This window comes from Myotis lucifugus, unplaced genomic scaffold (genome assembly GCF_000147115.1).
Source record: "Myotis lucifugus unplaced genomic scaffold, Myoluc2.0 scaffold_19, whole genome shotgun sequence".
NCBI lineage: Eukaryota > Metazoa > Chordata > Mammalia > Chiroptera > Vespertilionidae > Myotis > Myotis lucifugus.
In genome coordinates, this window is record NW_005871067.1 from 8,859,050 (window position 1) to 8,880,552 (window position 21,503).

The following is a 21,503-nucleotide window of genomic DNA, read 5'->3' on the forward strand; positions in this document are numbered from 1 at the left end:
CAAGGAAATCATTGGGACTGGATGAAAAGTAAAATGGAGAGAGACATACTTCTTTTACATTGGTGGGTAGATAACAATTCACATTTACAGCACATAGATGGTATTCGGGGTAGAAGATAACAATAAGGGGTTCTGTGGTCTCAGGTTATGGTGGGCAACTGTGCCCTGAGGGATCTAGAATATAGGGGATTACTCTGCCATTCCAAAGGTATGTTATCCTAGATGCAAAAAGACAATAGACAGGCTCAGTGAAGGTGAAGACTGACCTTTGTCAAGGAAGATACTTGCCTAGGACATGACTCTCCACCATGACTTGCTTTTAGTTAAGAATTTTTTTGTTCAGACCATCCTTTGTGGTTACTTTCTGTCTCTGAGTTTATAATAGTAATAGTCACCATGTAAGCCTCTCCTGGGCTTGTCAGGTTTAGTATGTGTCCCCTTTTTCATTATATTTATATACATATATATTCTTTTGAGCTCTAATATAGAAGCTGTGCTTATCCAAATTTTGTCTAGCTGTTACTCTGAAAAGACAACCCACAATCAACTTAACAGTAATGAAGTAAAACAATCAATTTTGCTGACCTCTGGTCTAAGGTTACTTTTTAAACTTTAAGCTCCACTATTTGTCATTCCATTTCTTAAACAAGGCAGAGACTGACTGAAAGCTATTTACCAATTCAATTTTATTTCCATTTTAACTAGTACAGAATCCTCGGCCTTAGGGAAAGACTCCACCAATTCTATGTGTTCCCAAAATACAAACCAATGAATATATTTAAGACCAAGTAATTTAGGGACAGTTTATTCAAAAAGTGCATTATTTAGACAGTTTCAAATAAAGTCTAATAAATTAAGTAGCCATTAGAGGTTCAAAAAATATTAGAATGGCTGATAGCTATAAAAACCAATAGCAATCTTTCAAAATCAATAAACAAAAATAAAATGCTATTAGATATTTACCTACATATCTGTAGTTTATAGGTCTGTGAATATCCTGTCTTCTGCCAAAGTAGAAACTGTGATGCCCACTCACCACAGATTAAGCCTAACATCTTCCCATTCATTACATTAATTATGAAAACCTTTTCTTTCTAATAATTTAATTTATTGGCTTTTTAATATATAAAATTCCAATGACTGAATTCCAAAATAAAAATATATTTATCATCCATAAACTCAATATTGTTTATATTTGTTTTTACAAAAGTTTAGCCTTTTGGAAAAACTTAAAAGAAATAGATAGGGCAAAATGATTTCTTAAAGTATTTTTTGTCCAATTAAGCTGATTAATAATCACTGCAAATTTTAATGCAATACTAATCATACCCCAAAATTTCCCAGGTTCTTACTAGGTCAATACAAGTTGAAATCCAGAAGATTTATTAATCTATCTGTATTCATTTTAAGTCTAAAAGACCATCTCATTTCCTAATGAAGAGTAAGCTACTAAATAATTTCATAAACCTTATTTTGTTTTTCATTGGTCTATTCCCTGTTTTGAAAAAGTCTTTTTAAATGTTATCTGAGAATTATTTTAGTTTAGAAATATAGTTTTTGTTTAGCTTACATACTGGAAATACTGACAAATACCTAAAAAAATACACAATTAGTGCAAAGAGAGAAAACAATATTTTAAGTCATTCCTTCCCAGTACAAATAAAATTAAGGTTACTAAATGCCAAATTTTATGTAAATATATAATAATATCCTACTTTGCTTTCTGAAAGATAGCAAATACAAAAACAGTTTAACATTAGGTTTAATGAGGGCACATGTATTATTAGTTTTGTTGTAACTGCAAAAATATGTTAGCCACATTTAGAAAAAAATAAACTATAATAGACTATAACTATATTTCTAAAGGCCAGATGAAAGAATACCAATTATTTTCTTTATAAGTAGAATACATGCCATAAAACTTATTAAACACTCACTCTGTAGAAATGAATACATTTAAAAACTACTGGTTAATCCATGGGGAATTTCACATTTGCTTATCAACACAATTGCATTCATCTTGTAAGGCTTTGGTATAGGTAATTCATAGCATATCCATCATTTATCTTTCTTCTTTGCTTCATTCTTCTCCAGTTCCTCTGTCTGGTCATCCTTCTCCCCCTTCATGTTTACATTTGTTCCCCCTGCTTGATTCCCCCCCATTGAATTATCAACTATTTTATAGTCCTCAAGGATTGTATGTCCGGTTTGTTTAGCAGTTTTCTTTACCATCGCTTTGATGCCAATGTTGTCAATATTATAGGCAGTTACACCAACATTGATGGCAGAATCTACTGCATCGTGTGTAGCTTCTCCTGCAGTATGTCCATATCTTTAAAAGAAAGATTAGAGAAAGTACAATGAAATTATAAATATAAATTAAAGTCTTCTGAATAGTCACACGATTAGCATGTTATCCCTGAAAGCAAAATCAAAGGTTAGGTTTCAATTTAATTAATAACTTAAAACATAGGAAAGAATAAAATCACACTGTACTAAGGCTGTATTTTCTCCTTTACCAAAAATTGTGCATGAAAACAAATTCTAGGTTAGCTGAAATTAATGTAATATTGTTTATGCCCTAGCTGGTTTGGCTGAGTGGATAGAGCGTTGGCCTGCTGACTGAAGGGTCCCAGGTCCTATTTGGTCAAGGGCACATGCCCGGGTTGCGGGCTCCATCCCCAGTGGAGGAGCGTGCAGGAGGCAGCCAATCAATGATTCTCATCATTGATGTTTCTCTCTCTCCCTTCCTCTCTGAAATCAATAAAAAAATTTTAAAAAATATTTTTAAAAAAGACTGTTTATCTTGAAGAATAAAATCTCTATATATAAAAGGCCAAGTGTCCATCTGACCAGTAGCTATGACACGCACTAACCACCAGGGGACAGACGCTCAATGCAGGAGCTGCCATGACGCACACTGAACATTTAAAAATAAACGGCACCATAGACCTGGTGCCGACAAACCAACACTCGGCTTCCCTCAAGTGGGACACAGGCCCCGCCACCACCCCAGAGTGACACCCCACCAAATTGCAGCCAACGCTGCCAAGACCCCATGGCGCAAAATGCAGCCCATGGACTAGTCCAGCCTGGAAATGGTCGCTGTGGGTACCAGGTAATGACATCACGTAGCAATGCCCGGCTTCCTCTCCCTAGCAACTAGCCTCCTTGGGGTTTCTTCAGCCCAGAAACCTGACTTGCTTTATAGCCAGGTGAAAACATTTTACAGTTTAACCAAATGTCTGTGAAGCGTTTTCACGTGCCTCATCTCATTTGAACCTCACAGAAGTCCTGGAGTAGGTAGATAGGAGACTCAGTAGAATCCTATTTTCTTTTCATTAGCTGGAAAACGGAGATTTAGAAAGTTTAGAAACTTGACCTGACTAAAAAGAAGAAATGGTGGAACTTGAAAATGACTTCAGGTTTTCTCACTGTGTAAAATATAGTCAAACACTGCTACAGTTAAATATTTTACCCTTTGTTCTCCCTGAATGATCTACTATAATCTGTCTCATGTTGATATTTACTGCTGTGTTGCTGACAATTACCTGAAAGAGAAGTTGGGGTGCTTCACTGGGCTGGAAAAAGTTTAGCTAAATCAGAAAGCAGGTCTAATTAAGCAAGTTTATTCTATATATATAAAAGGCCAAGTTGACTTGCGCATGCACGATACATATAAAGCTCTCACTGGCGCCAATCGCATACGTGTGTTTCGATGTGTCATTGTCGATTGTGAATTTGGTTGACACTACTATTATAGAGAAAGGGCAAATAGTGATATTAAAATATTTCTTCTAATTAATTTTCTTTCAATGTGCACGAATCTGTGCACCGGGACACTAGTCTACACTAATAAAAGAGAAACATGCAAATTGGTGTCACTCTGCTACGCCCACCAGCCAATCAGGATGAGTATGCAAATTAACCCAACAAAGATGGCGGTTAATTTGCATATGCAGGCACAGAGCGAAGACTGAAGACGACTGAAGACTTGGCTTCTCCGCTGCAACCGGAGCAAAGAAGCCAAGCCTCGCTGCAGCCGGAGCAGAGAAGCCAAGCCTTGCTGCTGCGGCCTGAGCGGAGAAGCCAAGCCTCGCCGCTGCGGCCGGACCAAAGGCCTGGGTCCTAGGTGCCGGAGGAAAACCAGTGCTGGCAGCCAGGGGAAGGAAGGCCTATTGCGCGAATCTTCATGCAACGGGCCTCTAGTATGAATTATAATAAAGACTGTTCATTAGTCATAATTTCCTTTTTTTTTTTTAATCTGTCCCCTCTGGAAATATAAGAGAATTTCCATTGAAGTAATTGCAGGACATAAAGACTCTGGAGTCATGATAAATGTTTTGAGTTCTACCTTAACTAGATTGGTTAAGACATTTATTTATTTTTAATTGATTTCAGAGAGAGGGATAGAAACATCAATGATCAGAATCATTGATTGGCTGCCTCCTGCACACCCCCTACTAGGGATCGAGGCGGCAACCCAGGCATGTGCCCTAAACGGTAATTGAACCATGACCTCCTGGTTTGTGGGTCGATGCTCAACCACTGAGCCACACCAGCCTGGCAAGACTGGTTAAGTCTTTTAAACTATCAGAATCTGAGTTTGTCTTTAAGCAGAGATTCTACAATACTGTCTCTCCCTCACTCCACTCCACTGCGACTCACTTGGCCTTTCTGCTGTTCTTTCAATCTACCAAGTGCACATGTGCCACCTTAGGACTTATGTACTGGCTGGTATTTGCCGAGCCTACACTCATCCCAGGTATTCAACATGGCTAATGGCCACACCTTCAAGTCAGCTATTATCTTCTCAGTATCAATTTTAAACCTATTTAAAAATCACCTTATCCCACATGCCCCATCCCACTGCCAGCCAATCACCCCCTTAAACTGCTCTTTGTTCTTTCATAACTTACCATCTGCTACATATTATAGAACTTATTTATGCCCATCGTTTTTGTTTTGCTTATTGTCTTACTAGAGTATAAACCCCACTAAAAAAGAGACTCTTTGCTTTTTTCATTAATGTATCCTAAGCACTTAGAACAGCATCTGACATTCAATATTTGTTGAATGAATGCAATGAGCACTTCCTGCCCTACCCATCTCATAGAGTTTCTTGAGCATTAAATGTATAGCAAAGTGCTTGGGAAATTATAAAGCACTACTATACAAATGTAGTTATTACTTCAATAATGAGTACCTGTTGTTTAATACCATTTCTATGAGAAAATATGATATCCTATACAAGGATACGAAAACTCACCCTGTTTTGTTTTACCGTTTACCTTTTTTTAAATACCAGACTCTTAAAGCCTTTCTTATTCATGCGTTTCCCCAACTAAAGGATTGGTTAAACAAGAAATAACAATAAAAAGGCAAAATTATGTAATTTTCTCCACAACACACTGAAGTGCTTTGTAACCTGTATCTGGACATTTTATACTAACGCCAGATCTGTCCTTTTAACTAACAAATCCTCTATTACTATTAGCCTGGCCTAGAACAGGTGCTTTGTGATCCTACTGGCTTGTTCATGCTTGTTTCAACCTCAGGTCTAGAAAAATGAAGTAATCTATGCTCCTGAATGATTTTATTTTGTCCTTTGCCTAATGTTAACTTTAGCAGAACCTACGATCTGTCAAACTTTACATCTATAACAGCCTTGATTAGGGCTTTCTCCCTAGATACCAGACTACAGAAAAGCTTCTTGAAATGCTTTCTGCCAGTCCCTGTTGCTTTGCAACCCCATAGTATTCCAAAGGATTTGCTGATGTTGCAGAACACATGAGCACTCTCATTGTCAACCAAGCCCCAGTCACAATACTAACATCACATGGCAATGACTAAGGCTGAATGAGAACAAAGGGGCAGTGGCAGTTTTAGCAATAGAAAAGTGACCACAACAACTCTTGGTTAAGCAGCTTTCTCTTAGGGCAGATCTCTCCATGACTGTGAGCTACAATGAAGTGACATGGTAACTTAAACTTTCACTTTTGAATATTTTGAATGTTCCCTATTCTACCCAATTAGTTTAACACCTCTAAATTCCTGTTAATTTGGAAAAAAGTGCCAAACTAAGAGTCAGAAAACTAGATTCTAATAACAACTAACCATATGACTGACCTTAGTTAAGTTTTGACCTTTATACACTTCATAAATTTCTTCTTCTTTATCTCATAAATGGGATTTGTACTTTAAAATTTCCATAGTACTAAATATTTAACCCTTTGCACTCCGCTGTCCCCTCTCAGGGGACATCGGAATTCTAGCATATCACTCGGATGTCCCCTCTCAGGGGACATTGCAGTTTATTAGTGATTACGGGGAATTGAGTTATTTCAACGCAACTTTTTGAGACATGCATGTTTCCCTGAAGTTTTATCTTGAAATGGCACAAGAAATTAAATCAAAATATCATAAAATTACTAAGATATATACAAGAAATGTCAGCGGGTTTTGTGTCGGATTAAACAATAAACTACATATTCCCGATGTGGGACAAAGAAAACGGGACTGCATTGTGTGTTCTAACAGGAAAACACCTGGTGGCAGGCGTCAAACCACTTATTACTGTCAAACATGCACTAATCAGCCTGCAATGCATATTGGGGAGTGTTACAAAACTTATCATACTGTAAAAAATTATAAACAATAAAATATTGTGTTTTTTTTGCAAATATACATTCCTCGATGTCACCCAATTCATATAAGTCCAATATCATTATAATACGTTACTTGGTTCCAAAATTATACTAAATAATACGAGGGTCTGTAAATGCACGTTTCTGCCGCAAAGTAGCGTCGAGTAGCTGGTAGCCAATGTCCAGAATGGTTCGGAGTGCAAAGGGCTAATTATTTTTAAAGGCCTTGTAAAGTAGCTCAGCAGTTATGTTTATTTTTTTTTAAATACATCCTCACCTATCACCTCTGTTTCCCAATAAGCCTTAGAACCAGTATTGCTGGCAGGTATCTATTCTTCTCTTCCTTGATAAATAACTGTTCAATACTTTTCTTCATTTAGATTCAAACTACAATGCTAAAAACTCCTAGAAAGCCTATCTCTGACAAAAAGATAAAGCTTATTTTGGAAATGTTACTTTTTAAAAAGTTAATTTTAATTAGAGCTTTTAAAATAGATTTTATATACGGAATATCATTACCATACCAATTGAAGAACAATAAAAAATGAATATAAAATATGCTCTAAATAAGTCAATGGGATTCAATTTATAACTTGAGTGAGATTTTTCTGAACTTTTTCTAGTGCATTCAGTAATGTCTACAGAGAGCACATTGGCAGTAATTGTAAATTTCACTAATTATAAAAAAATTTCAGTCATACAAACTTCAAAATTATTCTCAGAAATATTAACAACCTCAAATAATTAAAAAAGAAATAGCTTCTTACTAGGCCAGTGATGGCGAACCTATGGCACGCGTGTCAGAGGTGACACGCAAACTCATTTTTTTGGTTGAATTTTCTTTGTTAAATGGCATTTAAATATATAAAATAAATATCAAAAATATGTCTTTGTTTTACTATGGTTGCAAATATCAAAAAATTTCTATATGTGACACGGCACCAGAGTTAAGTTTTTTCAAAATGCTGACATGCCGAGTTCAAAAGGTTCACCATCACTGTACTAGGCTATTCATCAAACAGACTAATGGCAGGTGGGTTGTGGCCAATTTATGAAGAACCTTGTAGGTGAAGCTGAAGAATTTAAACTTTATCTTGAAATCAATGGGAATGGCATGCAAACTTAGGTTTTAAAAAAATATAATTCAGGTTACATTGTGAATAGTAAGGATTTAAGGAAACAAGCTGTGAACTGGATGAGGTATATTCTAAGGTAGTGGTAATGAGGCTGGAGAAAAAGGGATGAATACAAAAAACAACAACAACAAGGTTCTGGTGACTGAATGGCTGTAGTGGTTATTTAGTTGGGACATATAAGCCTGAAGATTAAGAGAAAAGTTAATAAGGAACAGAAATGAGAGTTGCTGGCATATAGGTGGTAACTACAGTCATATGTATAGATGATATCCAGGAAAAGTATAAAGGCTAGAGCATAGAGTAAACCTTAGAACCCATATTTAATGAATGAGTGTGGAAGACAACAACCCTGAGAAGTAGTTTGATAAGACAAAATTGAAAGGTGAGTGACATGAGAATATACTGTTAGGAGATTTGTAAACACCAATCTTAGAAAGCATTAAATGGAGAAAAATCAATCAGGAGGACAGGTTATAGTAAGCATGTGATTATATCTTATCTATGAAAAGTTGTGAGGGGGAAATCTAAGACGTAAAAAAGACATGTCTTTCAAATCTACAGATAACACAAAATGAAGGTTAATATGACAGACACACATCAAAATCTGAAGCCAAAATGAAGAACAGACTTAATAAGGAGTCAAAATTAACAAAGTGGAATTAAGCAAGTGTAAATATGAAGTTCTTAATTTTAGGTACAAATATCAAGGGTCCAAAAAATAAGATGAAGATTTAGATTTTAAATAAAAGGATCATTTAAAAAAATATCAACTTTGATATGGGTCAATAAATAGCTACTAAAAACATATATTCTTTGTCTTGTGTGCTGCATTTATCAAATGCCAAATATGACCAAAACAAGGGTGGCAAATCCAACTGTATTCAATCTGGAATATTAGATTCAATTTTGGGTTCCATATTTTGAAAAGAATGCTCATGAATAAATGATCTGGAAATCATACTATGTATGAAATTATTAAAGGAACTGAGAGTATTTAGAAAACAAGAAAAAATAAGTGAAGGATATAAAGACAGTGTTTATATATTTGTATAGTTACCAATAGGAAAGAGAAGACTGCTCCTATATAACTCCTGAGTATATATTATACTAGAGGCCTGGTGCATGAATTCATGTATGGGTGGGGCCCCTCTAGGTGGCCTGCAGGGGTCAGGCCAAAACCCACAGTCCAACGCTGCCTGCAGCTCCTACCTGCCGCTCCCACTCATCCCAGTCCCACTGAGCCTGCTGCAGGCTCGCACCCAATCAGTACCAATCGGGAGAGGCTCGTGGTGCCCCAGCTGCGTGAGCCCTGTGTTGGCGCCCTCATGTGGGGAGTGGCCTGTGGGATCAGGCTGAAACCAGCATTCCGACATCCCCCGAAGGGTCCCGGATTGCGAGAGGGCGCAGGCCAGGACTAGGGACCCCACCAGTGCACAATCAGGCCGGGGAGGGACCGCAGGAGGGCTTGAGGACATGTCTGGCCCATCTTGCTCAGTCCTGATTGGCCGGACCCCAGCAGCAAGCTAACCTACCGGTTGGAGCATCTGCCCCCTGGTAGTCAGTGCTCATCATAGCGACTGGTCGACCAGTCAACTGTCTGCCCCCTGGTGGTCAGTGCATGTCATAGTGAGCAGTTGAGCGGCCTTAGCATATCATTAGCATATTACGCTTTGATTGGTTGAACAGTCGACCAGTCACCGGATGACCGGACACTTAGCATATTAGGCTTTTATTATATAGGATACAACTAGTTTTGGATAATATGACATCTGCCAAAAGAGTTACCCGCAAGAGATTTATATTTGTACCTTTACCAAGTGCAAATTTAAGGAGAATTTTAATTAAAATTCACTAAACTAACAAAACATTATACCTTAAAAGAGTAATAAATTCCTTACAGTAAAATATTTTTGCCAAGCTTATTCTTCACAAAGGTGTGTTCTATGACAAAATATATAACTTACTTAAATTATTTTCCTCTAAACAATTTAAAGTGGAGGAAAAGGTGCTAACGTGAATTCAGAAACTATGTAGAACAGTGATGAATTCTGTATTAGATACTATACTGAAATTAAGTATAGCAGTTTTGAAATTACTTATTGCTTTTCATTGTTCCTGCAGGTCTTCAGGTTCCTAAATCTAAAATAAGACCAAAGTATTAATGTAATTGACAAAAATAATCTTAATAGTTCCTATACATTTACCTACAAATTGTAAGAGTATAATTAACTATATAGATCCTCAGGTAAACAAACCATTCATAATCAATGAACATGGTCCTGAATTATAATCAAAAGCATAAAAGACAGAAAATATACTTCTCTTAACACAATCTGCTTCTAAATATGTCTAAACAAAATAGATAATCCTCTGTATTGGCTTATACCACCAAAAATCAGATTAAGAAAATTAATATAAGACATTTGTTTTTCTCATAAGTATAAGAAATAGAATTAAGGAAAATTTAAAATAATTACTGGGAGAGTAATTTATCATAGGTAATAGAATACAAATTTTCTTTTTTATACTATTATCAGTTGGATTAGAGTACAAAAACACAGATGCTCACTCTATCAAATACTTTTTCATAGTGTAAATAAATGAAAATTCATAAATGTAAATAAATTACATTTACATTCATACATGTTAATAAATATCAATTTACATTAATAAATGAGAACAGAATTAAATTCTTCAGTGATAAATATCTGATTTAATATTTGCAGTTTCTTCTCTTAAAAGAAAATTTCACCCATACAGTGTGGCTCAGTGATTGAGCATTGACCTATGAACCAGGAGGTCTTGGTTCAATTCCTGGTTCAATATACCTGGGTTGTGGGCTTGATCCCCAGTGTGGGGCATGCAGGAGGCAGCTGATCATTGGTTCTCTCTCATTATTGATGTTTCTCTCTCTGCCATCTCCCTTTCTCTCTGAAATCAGTAAAAATATATTTTAAAAAAACAAATGCCTACTTTTGGGCCAGATTATTGAGTGATAAAACAGTATTCCTTGGATAAAACTCTTTATTCCCCACTTCCCCTCCCATCTTTCCAAGTTTCTATTTAAATCACTACTCTGGTTTATTTTCAGATCGTATAAATCTTTCACCTTTTACTGCTAAGATTAAAGTACCCTTATAGTTAAAAATACAAACTTATCTAACTATATGCTTACTTACCTACTTTTTTTCACTCCATGAATCTTTGGAGGAAAAGGATAAAAAGAATAGCAATACACACCATAACAGAAATAAATTAGTTCAGAACCACTGCTAAATATCCTATTCATCATATTAAGTTCTCCTCACTTAAGGACCAAAAATACAAAATCTATACCAAAACCTATACTTCCGTAGTTATGAGAATCCCAAAGCTTTAAGAAGGCTCTACTTAATGGTACTTAGGTAAGCAATTTTCTATTAAACTAGGAAATGGACAAAGCCAATAAAGTACTTCCTACTTTCTAATATGACTGCCTAAATATCTGTGCTAACAAATGACACTGTTAATCCTATATAATAAAAGGCTAATATGTAAATTGTCCCCTCCACCTTGAGTTCGATCTGAAGTTCAACTGGGAGTTTGACCAGGGGGTGGGGACAGCCCACCAACTGCCCGTGACCCCTCCCCAATTCGGGGTGGGGTCAGCCAGCCAACTGCCCATGGCCCCTCCCCCCAGCTGGCCCAGCCCGATCAGGGTGGGCCGGCCGGATGCCACCTGTGCACGAATTCGTGCACTGGGCCTCTAGTCTAAAAATAATTCACTTTGGGTCTAAAAGAACTTCTGACCTTCTCATGCTCTTGCAACAAAAGAAGAAACTATTTTCTAATTATAGCTGATCCATCAAAGTAACCTCAGAGGCACAACACAGAGTATTAGTCAAAAGTCAATGCTAAAGAGTAGCAAGAAGTGAGCAGGGAGACTTGGGTTTTACATTTTCATCTAAAGATTCTCAGATCTGCTCTGTATTTTCTTTTCCAATCTTTTGATAAAACTGACAGTCCAAGATGATGTGCCAACCTGCTTTATTTCAAAGGTATGCATGTCTCAGAATGAACAAATCAAATCAAGTTAGGAAATTAAGTTAGTATTTCCTAAGCCAGTGGTAATGTACTGTGGTGGGAAGGAATCTAAATACATGCTAGGCATCCTAGCCAGTTTGGGTCAGTGGATAGAGCATCAGTCTGCAGACTGAAGGATCGTGGGTTCGATTCCATTCAAGGGCAAGTACCTTGGTTACAGGCTCGATCCCCCAGTCACGTGCGGGAGGCAACCCATCAATGTGTCTCTCACATTGATGTTTCTCTTCCTCTCCCCCTCCCTTCCACTCTCTCTAAAAATCAATGGAAAAATGTCCTCAGGTGAGGATTAACAAACAAGCAAAAATATATATAAATAAACAAAAATAAATACATGCTAGGCAGTGGTGAAAAGTAATTCTAAATACAGTGGGGCCTTGACTTACGAGTGTCCCGACTAATGAGTTTTTCGAGATACAAGCCGTCTCTCGGCCGATTTTTTGCTTTGAGTTGCGAGCTAAAATTCGGGTTACGAGCCAGCTTCAGATACCCCACCGCTAGTTGGCACAGCAAACGTCACAGTGAACGCCACAACATCAGCCCAGCATCACGTGTCTCACTCATTCACTTTAAGATTTGACATACTAGTAATTTGAGTTACGAGCTCTGTCACGGAACGAATTAAACTCATAAGTCAAGGCCCCCCTGTACTAAACTTGCACAGATGTCCCACCAAGGATAATGGTACCCTAATACCATTCTCTGACACTGCATGACAAAGGTCACCTGGCTTATATCCCAGCTCTACTACTTACTGGGGGTATAATTTTTAACAAGGTATTTAACATCTCTATGCTTTGGTTTCCTCATCTGTAAAATGGAGATAATAGCATGAAAAATTAAATAATACAGTACACATGAAAAGCACTTAGCACAATGTCTGTTACAAAAGTATGAATTCGAATGTTGTCAGTGAGTAGATAATTAACACAAGTAACTAAGAGTTGAGAACACCATTATTACTTTTTTCTTTAAAAAACATTAAATATTAAGATCTAAACTAATTCAAAACTAAGAAAGCAACTGAGGTCCTTTATACTAGATTTAATTTTTAGAAGCTGATTCTTCTAGTACTTATAAAAACAGAATAAAGAGGCAAAATCAGAAGATCCTGTTTTAAGTCTCATCTTTAATAACAACACTAATCAGATGAGCTTGGGCAAATCATTAACTTCTCTGTCCATTCATCCTATATAATAAAAGGCTAATATGCAAATAGACCAAATGGTGGAACAACCGAACAACCGAACAACCGGTCGCTATGATGTGCACTGACCACCAGGGGGCGCACATGGAACATGGCGCGCATTGACAGCAAGCAGCAGAGCGGGGAACATGGTGGGCATTGGCCGCGGTGGGATGATGGAGCAGGTGAGCGGGGGCACCAGACCAAGGCAGGGCACCGGTCGCTGTTATCGGGGCAAGCCTCTGGTGGTTACTGAAAATTCTTTGCTCCCATGCACCACGGTCCTGCCCAGTGCTTGCACCTGCTGCCAGTGTCAGCCCCGCTCGCACCCGCTGCTGGCACCGGAGCCGCCACTTGTACCCAATGACAGCGCCCGGCACCGGCCCTGATCGCTCAGCACCATCAGTGGGTGCGAGAGGTGGCTGTTGGTCCCGATCGCCCCTCAGGGCTTCTCCACCTCCTCCTGCTCCTGAGGGGTGATCGGGGCCGGCAGCCGCCTCTCACACCCACTGTCAGCGCTGGCCCTGCTTGCACCCACTGCTGGTGCCGGCCCCAATCGCTCCGTGCCATCAGTGGGTGCAAGCGGGGCCAGTACCATTAGCGCGTGGGAGCGGCAGTGGCGAAAGCAGGGCTGCCAGCAGACAGGGGACCAGGGGCCACAGCGGGAGGGGCTGGGCGGGGGCACGGAGGATGGGCCAAAACCCGCCCCTGTGCCCACAACAGCCTCACAACCCACAGTTCCTTTCAAGGTGCACGAATTCGTGCACTGGGCCCCTAGTTAATATATGTAATAGAAGACATACAATCTGTCTATTCCAATACAAATGTATAGTGGTAGATTCAAATAAGATGTACATAAAAGCTAATATTTACAAGGCACAATAGCTTAATTATAATTCAATTTTCCTATCAAAACTACAGACAAACATCACTCATCAAGAACATGCAGTTATAAGGTATACAAAAACTCCAGGCTTTATAAAATAATCTATTCTTTTGCATTAATGATGAAAAGCTATTTATAACAATTAGTAATGTAAGGCAAAAATCACAGTAATTCTATTATTTGCTAAAAATATTCTTCTCCTTAAGAAAAATAACAAGTAAAAAAAAGGTCTCAGATACTTAATAAAGATAACTACATAATCATTTTAACTGTGCTGGATTTTACAAATGCTGTAAGAGATTTAATCATTAAAATGATAAAATTTGGCCTGGCCGGTGTGCTCAGTGGTTGAGCATCGACCTAGAAACAGGAGATCCCAATTTGATTCCTGCTCAGGTCATATGTCTGGGTTATGGGCTCAATCCTCGGGTGTGGGACATACAGATAGCAGCCAATCAATGATGCTCTCTCATCACTGATGTTTATATATTTCTCTCTCCCTCTTCTTTCCTCTCTGAAATCAGTAAGAAATATTAAAAAAAATAAATAAATACAAATTAAAAATATAAAATTCAACTTACTTGTATCTGACAGTTTGTACTGTTTCTGCTGAAACATTGTTAACAATGCATTTAGCAGCACATTCCAATCCCTGCCAGACAGTTGAAAATCCTGCAAATATATTTAAAAGTAAGTAAAAGTAGCCCATAGCAAATAGACTTTCCTAGTTTAAATTTCTGGCCTTTATGTTACCTTGAACACTACTTGCTGCCACGACCATAGCACCATCCAGGGGAGACTTCCCATTTCTGTCTTTTTTAAGAGATTCTGGAACAAGTTTGCTTCCATGCTTCTTGACATGTGGAGCTAGTTCCTTCCCAACACAATTTGCTACAGTGCAAACTCCATCAACTATATAATCATAAAAAAAAAACCACTTTTGAAATAATGTATTCTTCCCTTGATTTTACCACTCTACTTTAATAAAATTCTTACATAAGCATCTAAAGTTGTTTTACTGCATGTTACCATTTCTGTTTAAGGATAAGAACCAAGGCTGGCTATTTTTTAAACAAAGTCTATTGTTTGGTTTAAGGATGTGTCTTCAGAGCCTACTGATGTTTTGAATCCTGCTTCAAATATATGTTCTTTTTGGCAATTAGCTTAAAAGAGAAGGACCTGCCCTAGCTGGTTTGGCTCAGTGGATAGAGCATCGGCCTGAGGACTGAAGGGTCCCAGGTTTGATTTTAGTCAAGGGCACATGCCTAGGTTGCGGGCTCAATCCCCAGTGGGGGGCGTGCAGGAGGCAGCCGATCAATGATTCTCTCTCATCATTGATGTTTCTATCTCTCTCTCCCTTCCTCTCTAAAATCAATAAAAATATATTTTTTAAAAAAGAGAGAGAGAGAGAGAAGGATCTACCTTTTCTATCTGATTGCTGCAATGCAAGATGGTAGATCCACCTTTCAGGTTTTCCAGCTAAGGGTATTTGTATTTTTTCTCCATGTCCACAGATACCTCACTGAAATAGTAGTCAAGTATTTAAATCTACATAAAAGTAAACAAACCAAAATTTGATTCAAAAGAAAACTAGATAACAAAAAGATAATCTTACAAAATTTAAAGATAATCTCTAAGAAACTATCTAACTATCTTAAAATACCAAACTTTAGAGTTGTCAAAGAAGGGTAGGTAGAAGCATATTGCTTGGGAAGGCTGACACCAGAATCACTAAATCAGCTTTATTCAAACAATATATCCCTTTCTCTTGACCCTCAACTACCATGCAGTGAACAGTCCTTAAAAGAATGTGTCATATTTGCCTAGCCAGTGTGATTCAGTGGTTGAGCATCAACCTATGAACCAGGAGGTCATGGTTTGATTCCTGGTCAGGGCACATGCCTGGGTTTCGGGCTCAATCCCCAGTGGGGGTTGTGCAGGAGGCAGCTGATCAATGCTTGATGTTTCTATCTCTCCCTCTCCATTCCTCCCTGAATCAATAAAAAAATAAATATATCTATTAAAAATAGAAAATAAAATCAATAAAACATATTCTTTAAAAAATGTGTCATATTCAAGGATAGTAAACACATATTCAGGACCATTCCTTTTCAAAGATACAGATGCTCTCTTCTCTAACATGATCAAAACAACCCTTTAACCAGTGTTTCTCAAACTTTTTATACGCAAGTAAAAATCACCTAGGGAGCTCATAAAAATGCAGATTCTGAATCAGTATGTCAATTTCAGAAATATTGTTAAGGCTCTGATAGGTTGATGTTGCTGGTCTATAGATTCAACTATGAATTGAAAGATGAAACTACTTTGTTCTAATTCTTTAAAGATAAACTAAATTGAGCATTCAGATTAACTTGAATTAAGAGATTATTTGTCATTTAACTGAAAAGAAGTAAAGCCATCTAAAATCATCTTACCCAGGAACTGACTGACTTTCGCTGCTCCTCCTGTAGCCTGCTTTGCTATATGAAGTCCCCTGGTCACAGCTGGACTAACTTCCGCTGGTTTTTCTTCTGGTTGAATCCGTTCTCGGAGTTTAGAAGCACCTTTCTGGATTGCTTTGCCAGTAAATTCAGCACCTTTAACTAAACCCCAACTTACCCAGGAAGCACCTTTTAAAAGATAATTTTAAAATGTATAATATTATAGGGTGATTATACCTTTAAACCCTTTAATAACTAACTGATCAGCAGGAAAAAATCCAAGGAGTTCAAATATCAGATTCCAAACATGCCATAAACTTTCAAGCCAACTTTTTGCACTTACAGTTTTCTCTCTGGAATATATACATTTTCTAAGTAAATTCATCTTGAATACTTATATCACTCAATAAGAATTCTGTACCACTGTTTGCTGCCACTACAGCTTATACTGTACCACAATATACTATTGTTAGGGACTAATTTGGGGTAGTGGTGCCATTAAGATAGTATTTGGCTAGAAGACTCAGGTATCCTTGTTCTTTTTGCCTTAGTCCAAGCACCATGTTCTCCCCATGGAGTCCTTTAGGGTAATAGACACAAAGAATGCTAACTGGAAACCAAAGAATCTATATCTCAAACACCAAGCAGAACTCTTCCTTGCTTGCTTTGGTCTAAAGGCATAAGACAGGGGGTCCTGTTGCTCCCTCAATCTTAAACCCAAACCTTTGAGTCTCAGCACTTTTTAGCTTGCAACATAAACGTAAATGACAAAGACATGAGATCACTGAAGGAATGCATGAGAAGAAAAAACCTAGAGAGAAGAAAACTGAGAGGCCTAGTTGGTGTAACCATTTCTCATGAGAGTAGGCTCTAGTCCTTTGCTTTGCTTGGGCTTCTTGCAGCATGAATGAAAGAAGAGACTGTCAGAGGGAAAGCAGGATGGCAGAGACTTCTCTAGTGAATAGGCCCCCAAGGGGCACGTGGGTGAAGAAGTGGGAAGGAAATGGGAGAAGCAAGAAAAAATGCACAAGGAGAAAGGTTCCTCCTAAGAGGGGGCGGAAAGTGTTACCCTGCCCTGGAGAGAGCTTATAATTTTAACTATATCCTTTTTAGCAATACCCTGAATCTAGTTTTTAAAATTAGACATAAAATACTTATGTCCTGCCTAGGTCTGTGGCATGGTTCTTACTACTTCAGCCTATGAGTGAGCAAGTATCCAGTGATCATGTGAAAACCATAACTATTTTAAAATGCTAGTAACAAAATGTGCCAAATATAACTGATTAGAAAAACTGATATATTTCTCTTCCTGTTTCAGTAAACATGTCTACTTTCAGTTCTAACCCTGCCACCAGTGTCCTACCCTTGGGAGAGGATCAGATCTCAAACTCAGGCAAACAGGTTCCATCCATGAGTTTCCATAACAATAAAGGGATTGAAGATGTCTAGTAAAAAAAAAAAAATGTGTTTCTAGAGTTAAATTGTAGGTTGAGAAGTTTTAAGAAGTAAAAACCAGGTGAACTTGAGAGAGGAAGAGTGAGATACTGAAAAATGGGCCTTGAAAGGACTGACTCCATCCTGTCCTTCTGAGTCTGTGCCAGTAATCTAATGTATATTCTCATCGGCCTATAGTCACTGCTCCCTCTTAATTGTCCTATCTTGCAAGACCTGTTTACTTAAGCACTACTCCCATTTTAGAAAGGCCATAAACCATGAACAATACAACCCCCAGACGGAGTTAGCAATACTGGCACCAGGCCAGGCCTTGAGATATAGTCTCACTGCTCCATCCCAGCACTAGGGTTTTTTTCAAAGCCTATGAAAGGTTCGGAAGTCCCATCCCATATTTGGGAGACAAAGACAATGGGGAAGTATAAAGGGAAAATTTCCTCCATGTTTTTTTGGCTCAAGACTTTGAGAGGCAACTCCTCAGACCACTGGCGCAATAAAGACTCCAAATTTGGCTTACTGATTAAGGCGTCCTTTGTTTAGCTCGCTGATTTCCAATACAACAATACCATAAAATAAGTGACAACGAAACAAAGGAGAGCTCAAATAGACTAAACAACTACGACACAACTCTATAAAAAATGAGGGAACAATTCCATTAATGAATGAGAAAAATAAATGGAAATGAGATAAATGAAAAGTCATGGGACTAATGAGAAATACTAGATGCAAATTATAAACAAGCCATGGAAAAGCATAACAGAGGTGATAAATACATTCAAACTGTAGACATTGCAATAGAAGATAAGGAATATAGCATTTCATTAGTAGCCATTAAGAGCTTTTAAATGGCATGTATAATGCCAGATATAGATTTATTCTATCCATGTTTGCATCCTATGCACCCAGTTAATGCTAAGATATAGCAAGCCATAAATGTTTGCTGAATAAGTGAGAGGTTGGCAGATGACTTAAAATGATGTAACTCAAATCAGTCTATTATCACCAATCCTCTACCTCCTCCCAAATTAGCTTACTAGACTCTACTCCATCTAAAATGTTTGACAGCTGCCTTTTTAAAATGTAAGTCTAGACTTCTCAAGCCAATATACTACACAGGTAAATTTTAAGCAGTTATTTAACTTTTTTCACCTTTTACATTTTTAAAACAAGACTATAAATTTTACTTATCCTTTGACAAGTGAACAGGAATCAATCTTGGGCTATGATGAATGAGCTCAATTTGGATACTTGGTTACTCATCTTTGTACAGAATCTGCATGAGTCAGGTAGAAATAGTCTCTTGACAAACCAGATAATTTTCCCTAGTTTAAATCTTTAGTATTTTCTGCACCTCTTTGTCACTTGTGCCTTAAGTATTTGGTGAGCTAATGGTATTTCATCCACTTATTAAAAAGCACATAAGGAGACATATACTCTGATTGGCATTTAAATGGTTTTAATGTCACCAACTGTTAGGGGTATTCCTAGATCTCTAGCCCTAAGGGTATAGCATGAAAAAGAAAAGAGTTACAAGCCTGAAGACACTGAGAGTTCTTCTGAAAGCTCTAAAGAGATCTCTCCCCAGGATTAGATGGTTCTAAAGATGCTTCACTTCCTTGAGTAGAACAAGCCTGTAGAATCTGTGTGGTACCTGGGAGGCCTAAGACTTTGTGGTATGTGGTATTTTCTAAAGACGTCCAAAAACAGTATCTCTTATTCCACATTTTCTTTCAACATAATCTTGACATTCTTCCCATTAAGAAGTGGAATCTATGTCACATCCCCTTGAATCTAGATAGGTTTGTTATTTGCTTGTAATGAGTGACGTTGGAAATTTCCAAGAAAATGTCAGAAAGGGTAATGCAGCTTCTGCCTGCTTGCTGGACCATTCATGCTTGAAACTCTGAGCTACCACAGAGAAGCCAGACCAGCTTAAGGCCTTCATGCTGAAGTCAAGCTGCATGGAAAAGCCATGTGTAGGCACTATATTTGGCAGTCCTAGATTTTGAGTTCTCCCAAACTGGATGCCAGATGTGTGAGTGAAGGAGCTTCAAATTATGTCAGCCCACCAGTTATTGAGTTACTAGTCAGCCTGAGTCTTCCTAGCTGAGGCCCTAACATCATGAAGCAGATATAAGCCATCCTTGCTGTGACCTTTTGGAATACCTGGCCCACAGAATTCCTAAGTATAAAAAAATGTTTGTCGTTTCATGAGATTAGGTGTGGGATGATTTGTTACACAGTGATAGTAAATGGACAATCTTATAGCAGTATAAACTCAAAAAACTTAAGAAAATAACCTTTGAATTTAATTATCTACATAAGTGTGGATACAGGCACACATGAATACTGACCTAATAACAGCTTAGCAGCCTGTAAAGGTAAGGAGCAAGGTAGTAAGAGTAAAGGTTTTTCTTTACAACTTCTTTGAAAAATCTCTTTCAAGCGTCAATTTTAACTGTTACAATTATTTTTTTAAAAATTGGCTTCATTTTTTCTTCTTGATTCAAGCAGCATTTTGAAACTGGGCAAAATAATTTGTTAACTCCCAACTAATGGTTATTTTTCACTTATTTTAGCTTGGTGGTTTTTCATGTTGGCGATTTCCTACACCTTTATTAGTTTAATGAATTTTTACTACAAGATGAAAACCTCTATCAATAGTCTTTTAAATGATTGGTGAAGATCCCATTATTGAGTCATGAATTTGTCTTACTGAATAGTGACTGGCAATGTTTTTAAAAAATAAGTAGGTGGTCTAAATCTGAGAGCTATTACAGTTGAAAAGCTCAAATGTTAACTAATTAAAGAAAGATATATGTCAGCAATGACCATTCTGGTTTTAAAATAATTGGTCTGAAGCCCATTGTAACCACAATTAAATAGTAGGGACTACTCCCCAAACAGCTTGGCTGTAATCCTTATATCTTCTCATGCTTGCACATCTGTGTGGTAAGGGAGTGCCGCTTTGCTTCCAAAGACAGATGAATATCTTACCATTTTTTGGTTGTGGAGAGGAAAGAAGGGGGGGGGGGGGGAATAAAAGGATTAAAAGGAAATTTCAAAGGGAAATGGAAAATAACTAATTTTATGTTCAGAACTATTTGAGAGTTTGGAGATTCCTGAAGCTTTTCACTATCAATTTTCCCAAGAATAAAAGAGAATAGATGAAAAAGAACTTACACCTATATGTCAATATGTTCCTTCAATTTCTGTTTTAAGTGTTTATAAACTGATCATTTAGAACCAAAATATAAAACATTATCTTCCTAAATACTCTTTTATGGGTCCCAAAGGTTTCACATTAAAGGGGAAAAAGTTACCATTACTGTAATACCTGACAAAATGTTTTGAGCCACTTTCTCACTCCATTCAGGTAATTCCTTTGCTTTTTCTTCTGCAACTGGCTCATAGGGTACCATGTGACTCAGATTGACTTCTTCACTTGAAGTGCCTTTACCCTGAATAGTAAACATGTTTCAAATGTGAAACAGTATAAAGTACTAAGGGGGAAAAGTTATAAGTTTTATGTACTAAAATATTAAAACAACAAATATTAGATATAATTAATGAAATATCTCCAGCCAAACTAGTTACCACTACATTTTATAGTATAAAGTGCAATACCATAACTGCCATGAAGTTGAAAACTTTCTGGTCTTATATTTAGTCCCG

The 21,503-nt window shown here is 37.6% G+C and overlaps 1 protein-coding gene across 4 annotated transcripts in view; it reads right to left on the reverse strand.

Annotated features, from left to right (window-relative positions):
* Positions 1-669: 669 nt before the first annotated feature.
* Positions 670-21,503, reverse strand: part of SPART (spartin) — a 61,698-nt gene continuing 40,864 nt past the window's right edge. For all 4 annotated transcript variants that reach the window (XM_014452959.2, XM_023751247.1, XM_023751248.1 and 1 more), the window contains exons 5-9: positions 21,166-21,289; positions 16,371-16,565; positions 14,689-14,847; positions 14,517-14,607; positions 670-2,332 (exon numbers count right to left, since the gene is read on the reverse strand). In XM_014452959.2, the coding sequence (XP_014308445.1) occupies positions 2,059-2,332; positions 14,517-14,607; positions 14,689-14,847; positions 16,371-16,565; positions 21,166-21,289 (843 nt within the window). In that variant the 3' untranslated portion in view covers positions 670-2,058. The remainder of the gene's footprint in view (positions 2,333-14,516; positions 14,608-14,688; positions 14,848-16,370; positions 16,566-21,165; positions 21,290-21,503) is intronic.